The 12135-nt window shown below is 35.4% G+C and overlaps 1 protein-coding gene across 1 annotated transcript; it reads left to right on the top strand.

The window, feature by feature from the left end:
• Positions 1–255: 255 nt before the first annotated feature.
• LOC137936562 (serine/threonine-protein kinase STY13-like) lies at positions 256–4301 on the top strand. The gene is made up of 2 exons (XM_068781306.1): positions 256–1820; positions 3540–4301. The coding sequence occupies exons 1-2, from the start codon at positions 916–918 to the stop codon at positions 3877–3879; spliced, it is 1245 nt and encodes a 414-aa protein (XP_068637407.1). The 5' UTR covers positions 256–915; the 3' UTR covers positions 3880–4301.
• Positions 4302–12135: the final 7834 nt, after the last annotated feature.

Below are 12135 nucleotides of genomic sequence, written 5' to 3'. Positions count from 1 at the left end.
GGTCAAGATTAAGTCGTGCTGGCTGACATGTGCCGTAGGAGTATGAGGGTAGTTTTGGTAACTTGCTCTCTAGCTGCTTAGCCGTCAGGCGCCGCGTCACCGGTCGAGGAGAAAACGGACCGGAGACCGGGTTGGATAGGGTCCAAAGCTGGTGAATAAATAATAATATAAAAAATGTAATTGGGAATAATTGAAAAAGGGGCAGAGAAAGTGATAATAAATAAGAATAGAGGAGAAGAAATGAGGAACGATGACTTACTCTTCTTCCTCTACTGGTCGTCTCCGTCTTTAGCACAGGGCGTAATCGGTCATCGAAAGCGATATCTCTCCTTCTTCTTTTCTCCCGATCTCGATTACCCGTTGCTGAGTTGCGGTTTCTCCTCTGGTACTTCGAGCCTTCTTGGGAAATCCTTTTGGTGGAGGTACGTCTCGGTGGGTTGAAGTTGGGGATCAAAAATCTCGGGCATTTGTAGTGTTTGAGGGTCCGATATGGTTTTTCGAATGTAGGAGTTGCGGAAATCTATCGTTTGATACGGGGAAACCTCGGTTTTCGATTGATCGGTTTTAGGGTTTTATTGTTGTATTTTCGGGGGTTTATTATTTATTTTTTTGGTTAAGGTGTGTCGTGGTTAAGGTTTTGTTTTGGAAAGGGGGTGCTCAGAATATCACTGTTGCCGATACGGAGGAAAACTCTCGGATCATTTTAGGGTTTGTTTCATAGGGTTTTCTTCTTGCTCAACTATTTATTGTCTGTGTTGGAGACGTAGACGCCGGAAAGAGACTTCAGCATACTAGGAGCCGGAGGTGAAGTATCTGCCGTTTGTGGGGGTTTTTTTTAGGCTTTCACTTGCAAGGACTACCAGATGCTGAAAGGAGGAAAGGGCGTAAGATAATTCATATTTTTCGGTCGCGAAAATGGTGGAGGGTCCGAAATTCACCGGAATTATCGGGAGTGACAATAATGAAAACAACTTCTATAATTTCACACAGGGGTTTTACCAGAAACTTGGTGAGGGTTCCAACATGTCGATCGATAGCGTTGGGAGCCTACAGACAAGTAACGGTGGTGGGTCCGTCTCGATGTCTGTAGATAATAGCAGTGTTGGCTCTAACGATTCCCACACCATCATCCTGAACCATCCTGGTCTGAAGACCGTTACAAACAACTATTCTGTTGGTCACAGTGTCCTCCGGCCAGGGAAAGTGTCCCATGCCCTTAACGATGACGCCTTAGCTCAAGCTTTAATGGATAGCAGATATCCTACCGAAGGGCTACAGAACTACGATGAATGGACGATTGACTTGAGGAAACTTAACATGGGGATGGCTTTTGCACAGGGTGCTTTTGGAAAGCTCTATAAGGGTACATATAATGGAGAAGATGTTGCGATTAAGATATTAGAAAGGCCTGAGAACAGTCTGGAGAGAGCACAGTTGATGGAGCAGCAGTTTGCTCAGGAAGTAATGATGCTTGCGACACTGAAGCATCCAAACATTGTTCGCTTTATTGGGGCATGCAGGAAACCTATGGTTTGGTGTATTGTGACAGAGTATGCAAAAGGTGGCTCTGTTCGACAGTTTTTGATGAGGAGACAAAATCGGTCAGTTCCTTTAAAATCAGCTGTGAAACAAGCTTTGGATGTTGCAAGGGGAATGGCATATGTGCATGGGCTAGGCTTCATTCACAGGGATCTTAAATCAGATAATTTGCTTATAGCAAGTGATAAATCTATAAAGATAGCAGATTTTGGCGTTGCTAGGATCGAGGTGCAGACTGAAGGAATGACTCCTGAAACTGGAACATACCGCTGGATGGCTCCGTAAGTATCACTGAATTTATCATTCCCCCCACTTGTCTCTGAGTATGTTATGCTCCTGCCAACAGATTGCATGTTTGTTTATTGCTTGGCAGGGTACTTACTGGAAGGTTCATCGAGCAGTACTCTTAGTGAGTGCTGCTTTATTTGTAACATATATGTTTTATTCATGTTCATTTGCGAACTGAAATTCTTTAACATTCATACTAGTTCCTGATGTTCTTTTATACTTTCCTTCCTTTAGTGGAATGATAATTTCTGCCATCTTTACAGAAAAAAAGATCTTGTTGCTTGACATCAGTGAAAGGATCCCATGATCGTATTACAACTATGTCCTTAAATGATGGTTTATTTTGTTGATCTCCTTTCCAGTTTCATACCCGTTATGTTATACCCGATTCTGTATCACCAACATAAATTTTCTGTTCACTGATATCCTCCTATTCCAAAATTTACTTTTTCTCCTCATTGAGTTGGATCCTATCATTTTATGTGTCACCAGCTTTGTTTTGATTGTATTGTCTACAATCATACCTTTTGGAGATGAGTTGATTTATAATTATCAGTTGTTTTGTAAAAAAAATTCTTGAGATAGATTCCATGGTTGACTTTTTTATATTTTTAGAGGCATTATTTTTTGAAACTTCAGTAAAAGCTTTTCAAGTATTCCGACTGCATTTGACTTATCTTAATTTATTCCTTCTGTTTCTCCTTATTAAGTGTCTTTCTTCTTGTTGCACACTTGGCTATCAAAACTGATTGAAACATCAACTACCTAAATATATAATTTTCCTACCGTCCTCTTCCTCCAATGCTGTTACAGAAACTCTTGGGATATTCTCATTCTACGTTGCTCTGGTTCTTTCTATGTGAATAAGAGCTGTTATTTCTTAGATGAATCTATGTATTTCTATCCATGCCTGTTCAACAATTTCTGTTTTTTCAGAAAAGAGATTGAGACAGAAACGATCCATTAAGCTAATGGGATTGCGGAAAGTGTTGATTATTTAGAATCACTGCTGAATTTGGTTCATATGAGTTGCAGAATATGGCTATTCTTATTCATGTTTCCTATATTTGCAATATTATGTCAGATTCTTAGAAGCCTGAAAATGGAACTTATTAGTAAGGTTCAAGATGAGAGATGGCAAATCTCAACACTGAAAATTTGTTTTATACCCATATCTCTTCTAGAAGGGAGTAACAGAATTTGTTGCAGAGGCATATGAAGCTTAATGAATGAAGACTGATGTTGGTTATCTTTGTTAAGATCTCTCTCTCTCTCTCTCTCTCTCTCTTTCTCTCTCTCTCACCTCACACACACACACACACACACACACCCCGGTGCAGGTGCTTGCTCATTTGCAAACATACGTGCCTAATTTGCAATAAGCATCAGTCAATGGCCAATGTGTAATTGACTGCACAAGGATGACTGCATTCAATAATGTGACAGTTTTTACACATTATAGTATCTTTTGGTTTATTGTAAAATTGCTGAGTTCTGTATTTGGAAAGAAACGAAGGTAACATGTAGTCCCTATTTCTTTTGAGTAATCTGTCACTTTATGAATATGTTACTTGCTACAAGTTTTTAGCATCATTCTGTATTTGCCAGCTGAGTATTCCTGGTTACTTCTGCTAGATATTGAACGCAGTATTCGCAATCCATGTTGTGAATGGGCTATTTGAGTCTTCTCTTGCTGTTGTGTATTTTCACAGAGAGATGATCCAGCACAGGCCCTACAACCAAAAAGTGGATGTGTACAGCTTTGGAATTGTGCTGTGGGAGCTGATCACAGGTATGCTTCCCTTCCAGAACATGACGGCAGTGCAGGCCGCATTTGCTGTGGTGAACAAGGGGGTGAGGCCAATCCTCCCCCACGACTGCCTTCCCGTGTTGGGTGAGATCATGACACGCTGCTGGGATGCAAACCCAGATGTGAGGCCCCCTTTCGCAGAGGTTGTGCGCATGCTGGAGAATGCAGAGACAGAGATCATGACTAATGTTCGCAAGGCCCGATTCCGTTGTTGTATGACTCAACCTATGACTACAGACTGATGAAGCACCGAATAGAAGGGGGACTTAGATTTGGTAGGGGGGTCCCCAATATCCTCTCGTCTCTCTCATGTATTTATCTTATTCCTTTGGAAGAAAAGCCCAAAAACTTCCTGAAAGAAATTTCTGAGAACTGCTGGTATCGGGTTGCTAGTCTTACTGGACTGCTGCTAGAGATTTTGTTGCCTATACGTTCAGCGACACAAGGGTGACGGCTTCCTTGTTGCTTTCAGCGTAGCTGACCCTTCTCTGGTGCCGTGCTGTGGTTTTCTGTCCCTCTCTCTCTTTTTTCTCTCTAATATCTTGTGTTGTTGTCGGATACTTTGTTGTACTAAGTTGTTACAGCTTATTTTTACCTTTGTTAAACATGGAAATTTTCTTCTTACTTGATTATATAGATCACATATATAAGATACTACTTGCAAATGATGCAAACAAGTGCACATTAAAAGATCAAACTCTCTGAAGTCTTTATGTCATTGATAGAGCCAAACGAATAACAGGGCTGATAAATTACAAAAAAGTAGTGGGTGCAAAACATACCTTAGCCGTCCTATACTAATCAGATGGTTAAGATAGTTGTTGACGAGATTTCAAGCTAGCCTGAGATGCTTTTGGCCTTGTGTAGTTGATACCTATTCACCGAGTAACTAGCTAAGCTAAGTAAATGAACAACCCCTTCTTTGATATAAATGCCTCTTATGCCGTCCGAAGCAGCCCCGGTATCATTTGGTCATGGATGATCCATCTTGAGGGAAGTTAAAGAATAGGGGCAGCTAAGATGAAATGGCTCCATGCTTTGGTATATCTTTAGGGGAAGCGAGATTGTTTTTTAAAAGAATGAAGGAGGACCTTGCTGTGAAAGATTTCCTTCCTCTCTTATTACAAAGATTTTAGAAGAAAAACTGGAACAGTGGGAGGAGGCCTTGTTGCTACCCTCAACCCTTCTTGTCCATAGAGGAAAACAGAAGCAAATAAGTTACTTTTGAAACACCCCTGTGGTGAAGTTTTTTTTTTTTCTTTTTTCTTTTACAACGTATGATTTTCTTCTTCTTCTTCTTCTTTGTTTTTCAAATTACACCACATTTGATTTCATATTTGTAAATTTCATCGGAATAAGTTGAGACCTGCTATCTGTCACAAGTCACACATATCATCTTATAGTTTTGGATTTTGTTGATGCCATTACAATACTCAATGTGTTTTGAACCAGATCAGGATAATCAAATGGTTCTCTAACTTGGAAACACATTTACTAGTGCCTTTGGACGAATTTAATTGACTTTTCTAGTGATCATTTTCCAGTTTTTGCTTAATGGTCGGATTTTTTCCTGTTTTGGTTGCTACTATATTGGCAAGTCGAAGTATTCTGTCCTTTTTGTCTCCAAGTCTTAAAAAAAAAATTTGATTCAATTTACAAAATTCGTATGAAAACAATGTTTATATTTTTCATGTTTTATTGTTATTATTATTATTATTATTATTATTATTATTATTTGTGGTCAAAGGTGAAGTGAAAATTGTTCTTATCTCCTTATAAATGTACTTCTTATAACAAACTTTGGAAATTGTTTTCAATAGGTTGGCAAAATGAAATACTGAATTAATTTGTAACCTTTTCTCCTTTTATGTGTATTTTTAGGATATTTAGATGAAAATGATGGTTGAAAAATATACTAATTGAACAAGCTTTATTTCTTGGATAAAAGTAGTTAATTATGATTATATGACATTTTTTTCTACTTGACAACCATATATATTTAACTTGCTTGACATTTTATCACAAAAGATACTTTTATTATGTCTACCCTTGAAAGTATGTTGAATTTTAGTGTGAAGCCTCTAAACTAGGTAAACCTCAAAAGTTAGTTTTTAAACTTTTCTATTAAGAAAAGCATTACTTTGATGTCTTGGGTCCAAAGTTATATTGTAACTCAAGTTTGAGTACCTTGCCAAGATTAGTCTAGTTTCTTTTTGTCGATTATTATACATCGATGTTGAAAGACAAAAACAAACTTGAGTGGTATTTTTGAAAAGTTAGTTTTTAAACTTTTCTATTAAGAAAAGCATTACTTTGATGTCTTGGGTCCAAAGTTATATTGTAACTCAAGTTTGAGTACCTTGCCAAGATTAGTCTAGTTTCTTTTTGTCGATTATTATACATCGATGTTGAAAGACAAAAACAAACTTGAGTGGTATTTTTGTAATAATCTTAATTTTTTGTCTCTCCTTTACTATCTCTAGCATGAAGGGCATACTTATAATTTATATACCTTTCTCATCTATAAATAAAGGTTAAGGGGGAGGGTTGCGTATTCCACTACAACCATTATTCTCCTCTCCCTCTCTCTCTTTCTCTCTCTTTCATTCGTTCTTGTCTCTCTTCATTCACCTCACTTCATCTCTTCTTATCTTCACCTAACTTAGTCTCTCTTAAACTCTGAGTTATTGATCTCAACATTATGGAATCGTGAAATTAACATGGTAATAGAGCAATGATTTAAGGATTTCAATTTTTTTTTTACTCAGATCATGACTCATAAATAAATTATTCAGCATGGAGGAACTATATGACAAAGCTGAGTTTTTTTTCTTTTTCTTCTTGTTCTTGGATATGAAGCAGTTGATATGCCATGCTTCGCTTCAATTTTATAACTGCTTATTGATGCTAATCTGCTACTCATTCATACATTGGTTAACCTGCTAATCTGCTTGATATCATGGTGCTCCATATTCATTAGTGCTTTCATTGATAATCTCCTGAACTCATTGCTCCTCTGCTTACTACTTATTGCTCATTGATTATTGTTTCATCATCCCAACTTCTTTTCATCTGAGAAATGAAAAGATAACTGATATGTTTGACTGCTTACTGCTTCATCATTAATTACTCACTACTTGCTGATATTGTATGCCAAATACTCTTCTTTCGATTACTTTCGTACCGAACCCACGTCCATGCCTGAAAGAGTATGAAATAGTAGACTATAGACAATGGGCTGTAGGATCTTAATATCATGAATTTATCAATTTAAACATAAATGAAACTCATGAACGTACCTCCTGACATGGCGACAATTTTCGGCAACGCTGTGCGGAGAACAGAGTGAATGGAGTTGGCTCGTCTATCGCAGAGGCTAGTCGATGGCAACGTCCAGGCATGCCTTTACTAGACCAGACCTCCTCTTATAGCCTCCTCTCCATCAAAGGAGACCACCAAACCGATGGGAAACTGTAAGGTTGTAACTGCTGCCACCGTCTAACATTCTCACACTTGACCCATGCACATACATAATATGTATTATTGATTATTGATACATCTTTAAGAATGTTTCCCATAGATATAATAGCCTTATATTCAAATAAAAAATATTAAATTACATGAATCGTGGCCGTAAGTCCTTTAGAGCAAGTATTACCTTCCACGTATTACAATGCAGTTGTTTCATTTGAATGAGAACCTTATGTGTCACATTTTTTTTATGAATGAACTTTCATAATGCTCTTTCTGGATCATCTTATATTGTCATTCTCTAAACTTTATGTATACAACAAGTCAATCTCTAAACTTTATGTATGCAACCAAATAAGAGAAGACACAACGGACTTTAATGGAATTTTTTATTGCCAAAATTGCGATACAAACATAAAGGGAATCTCAATTACAAAAATTACTGTCAACAATTCTAGCCCTGAAATAAAAATGACACTTCAAAACATGCTATAAATTCTGCTTCTTCCATATAATAAGAAGATATATCCTGATGTCAACTTTCTCAAATCAAGGAAGCCAACAAAATCAGAATCTTAATATCCAATCACTTCCAAATGATGAGATCGACTATATGTCAGCCAGTGCCCTGAAGGTAGGGGTGGCATCGAACTGAGCCGGTTTGGGAGCCGCTCGTGCTCAGCTCGATTCGATTCAATTTTTCTGGATCTCGAACTGAGTTCAAGATACAAACATGGTTCAGTTCGAAAGCTCGCAAGCCGGCTCGTTAACTTAACGAGACCCAACTGCCAAGAGCTAGGATCGGGATGAGATGTCTCCGAGTTTCAACTCATAGAGTCGAAACTCATCACCTATTCACCCATCTAGCTAAGCACACTCGGTTCGATGCTTGTGAGCCGGCTCGTTAATTTAATGAGACTCAACAGCCTAGAGTTGGGATCGGTAAGGGATGTCTCTGAGTTTCGACTCTATGAGTCGAAACTCATCACCTATTCACCCCATCCAGGTAAGCATGATTTGCCTTCCCACTAGCTAGGCTTTTATAAGCCTTCCTCTCATGCTATTCTCCTCTTTTTACGTATGTGGGACTAATAAGTCTCTAGTGAATAGAGGAGTGAATAAAGAAAAGGAAAATGAAGGGAAAAAATAAAAAATAAGGGAAGAAAAAAAGGAAAAAAAGGGAGAATAAGGAAAAAAAGGAAAATGAAAAAAATGGAGGAGAAGAGTGAAGGAAAAAATAAAAAATAAAAATATATATTTAAAATTTTAAAATGAATTAAAATTATGATTAATGTGAAAAATGAGGAAATAAATATAGACTATATAAAAATATACAGAAAAAATAAGGGAAGAAAAAAAAGTAAAAAAGTAAAATTAAAAAAATGGAGGAGAAGAGTGAAGGAAAAAATAAAAAAATAAAAAGATATATTTAAAAAATTTAAATGAATTAAAATTATAATTAATTTGAAAAATGAGGAAATAAATATATACTATTTTATAAAAATATAAATAAAAAAAAGGGTATAAAAAAAGGAAAAAAACAAAAAAAAACAAAAGGAGGGGAGTGAAAAAGGAAAAAAAATAAATAAGAGTTGTAAGACAAAAGGAAAAAGGAAACAAATGAAGAGAGAAGGGAAAAATTAAAAAATAAAAATAAATTATAATTATAATTAAGGTGTAAAATGAGGAAAAAAAACTATTTAAAAAAAATATAAATAAAAAATGGAAGAAAAAAATAAAAAATGGGAGAATAAGGAAAAAAAGGAAAATGGAAAAAAATGGAGGAGAGGGAAAAAGGAAAAGAAAAATAAATAAGAGTTGAAGGACAAAAGGAAAAGGAAACAAATAGCAAGAAGAGGAGAAGAGAGAAGGAAAAAATTTAAATATATATTTAAAATTTTAAAATGAATTAAAAATATAATTAAAGTGAAACTTGAGGAAAATAAATATAAACCATTTTATAAAAAATATTTTTATACATGAGAAATATTTTGTTAATATTTTTTTGTACAGTTGAGCCATGTTCTTAAATCATTGTACTTAAATCTTGTTCTTAGTTTGAAAGTTTCTCTTGTTCATAACTTAGAGTGTATTTCAAGTTTTTGTGACTAGTGAGGCCAAAAGGTAGAAACCAGATGAAAGTAGGGAGCAATAGGTAAAGGAGAAGAACTTGATTCTATTAATTGAGACTCAGTTATTAGTATGGATTGTTAAGTAAATAAAATAAATTTACCCATCACAAAGATAAATTTCATGACATACAAAATAATTTGTAGTATAGGAAATAAAATTTTATTAAAAACGAAGCCATATTAGTGGTTTTTTCAAGAAATGTTGAAAAGACATTTTTAGTAGAAATACAGTTTTAGGGACTATTAGTGCCTCGTGTTTTTTGGAAACATTTTTCTAATTGGAAATTCTTATTAAAAAAATCATATAATTTTCTAAGTAAGATTTTCCTACCAAGATGAGCTAGAAAACAGTATAGAAATTTTTTGAATACGTATTTGATAGTTGATGCTGTAATACCTTTAGCATGAGGCAATTTTCATAGCAATTTTGTGTTTGATATTTTATTTGATTAAAAATTTATTGATAAGTATAGTAATATATTAGATTGATTATTAATTTTTATTTATTTCCCTGGAAGAGGCAATAAGAGGTCCATTTAAGTTTCCTAATAAAATTTTAAAATATTTTTTGTAATTTTCTAGTAAGTCACTAAATAGTAATAGGATTTTATTTAAAGTTTTTTTTGGAAATATATCCTAGGAAAAACATTTCTAGTTTTTCCTAGAATATAAATTTTTAACCACGAGTACTAAGGAGGACATAATAAATTTATGGCCAGATTTAGAAATTACAAAATAAGCTAGGCAAAATTTATCGAGATTCAATCCCGAACTTCCCCTATCATTTTTTAAATGTATGCATAATTTTATATATAATTTATTTCATATATATTTTATGCAGAGTATTAAATGTAAGTTGAAGTTCAAACTCGGTTAAAATTATTAGGCTCGAGCTCGAGTACAATTTTAGGCTCGAGGCTAGGGTTGGCTCGAGCTCGAGTTCGAAATATTTAAATCAACCTCGATTCAAACATAAGAAGGTTCGGGCTCAACTCAATTCGATGCCACCCTTATGCCCAATTTTAAGTAGAGGTCATGCCCAATTTTATGCAAAATGTATGCATAATTTTATATATAATTTATTTGATATGTATTTTTTGAAAAGTTTTAAATGTATGTTGGAGCTAAACTTGAGACATATTTTTTGAAAACTTTTAAATGAATGTTGGAGCTTGAGCTTGACTCGAACTCGGTTTAAATTATTGGGCTCGAGCTCGATATTAATTTTAGGCTCGAGGCTGGGCTCGGCTCGAGCTCGAGTTCAAATATTTAAATCAAGCTCAGCTCGAACATAGTTAGGTTCGGGCTCGGCTTAGCTCAATGCCACCCCTACCTGAAGGTATCACATGACTTTCTTTGCAGCTTTCCAATAGTCCAAACTAGGATTACTTTGATATTTGCCCAACATTCCCACTGCATATGCTATGTCAGGTTTTGTGTAAACTTGAGCATACATTAAACTCCCAGCTACGGAAGCATATGAAATGTTTTTCATTTGTTCCCTCTCTAAATTATTTCATGGACCTTGTTCCAAACTCAAATTGTCACCTTTCACAATAGGTGTAACACCAGATGAACAATTATTCATATGATATCTCTCAAGAATTTTGTTGATATAGGCTTCTTGAGACAATCCTAATGTCCCTTGCAATCTGTCTCTATCAATCTTTATGCCTATGACATAAGCAGCTTCGTCCATATTCCTCATATCAAATTTCATCTAGAGAAATCGTTTGAACTCATGAAGTAATTCTAAATCACTTGAAGCAAGTAGAATATCATCTACATATAGGACTAAAAAAATTATTTTACTTCATTGACTGTATGGTATATACATTGATCCATGATATTCTCCGTAAAACCAAATGAACAAATAACATCATGAAATTTTAAATACCACTAACGGGAGGCTTGTTTTAGTCCATATATAGATTTCTTAAGTCTACAAACCAAGTGATCATTCTCCTCTGAAGTGAAACCGTCAGGTTGTTTCATGTAAACCTCTTCTTCTAGGTTTCCATTGAGAAAAACCGTTTTCACATCCATTTGATGTAACTACATATCAAAATGAGCTATTAATGCCATGATTATCCGAAATGAATCCTTCTTTGAAACGGGAGAGAAAGTATCGTGATAATCAATTCTTCTTGTTGAGTAAATCCTTTGGCTACAAGTCTTGCCTTATATCTTTCAATATTGCCTAAAGAGTTTCTTTTGGTTTTCAAAACCCATTTACAGCTAATGGCCTTCCCCCCTTTAGGCGATTCAACAAGATCCCAAACTTGGTTTTTAGCCATTGAATCCAACTCTTCTTTCATGACATCATTCCATAATGTGGATTTATGTCCACTCATGGCCTCTAAAAACGAAATAGGATCATGTTCAACACAAATGTCCATGTCAGACTCTTGAAGGTACACTTCATATTTTGAAGAGATTACAGGTTTCCTAACTCTTGAAGATCTTCTTAATGGTACTACAACATTTTCAGGTTGAGAATGTTGAGTAACCGGATCTATAGAAGTATCCTCATGAAGAGATGGTTCTTCAACTATTGGTTGTACTTGAATAATCGAATCCTGATGATTATCATGAACAACAACCAATATATGCGAAGATGTAGGAGCAAGTTGAGAAATGGTATGCTCCTTAAAAACTAAGTTTTGAGGTTGGCTACTCTCATTAATCTCATCATTCTCAAGGAACCTTGCATTCTTAGATTTAACAATTCTTGTCGAAAAAGATGGACAATAAAATCTGTATCCCTTAGACTTTTTTGCATAGCCAATGAAATGTCCATTGACTGTTCTAGAGTCTAACTTTTCTCATGTGGATTGTAAAGCCGAACTTCAACTGGACATCCCCACATATGTACAAGCCTAAAACTAGGTTTCC

Source organism: Aristolochia californica, unplaced genomic scaffold (assembly GCF_029961685.1).
Source record: "Aristolochia californica isolate CCGP_79_NKW_82.1479 unplaced genomic scaffold, dmAriCali1.0.hap1 SCAF_7, whole genome shotgun sequence".
Lineage (NCBI taxonomy): Eukaryota > Viridiplantae > Streptophyta > Magnoliopsida > Piperales > Aristolochiaceae > Aristolochia > Aristolochia californica.
This window is presented reverse-complemented; position numbering and strand designations above follow the sequence as displayed.

What these genes read in the sequence shown, in the direction of transcription:
- LOC137936562 (XM_068781306.1), top strand. Translation starts at nt 916, where the DNA reads ATGGTGGAGGGTCCGAAATTCACCGGAATTATCGGGAGTGACAATAAT. An exon ending in ACATACCGCTGGATGGCTCC is followed by an intron (nt 1,821 to 3,539) that starts GTAAGTATCACT and finishes GTATTTTCACAG; the next exon opens with AGAGATGATCCAGCACAGGC.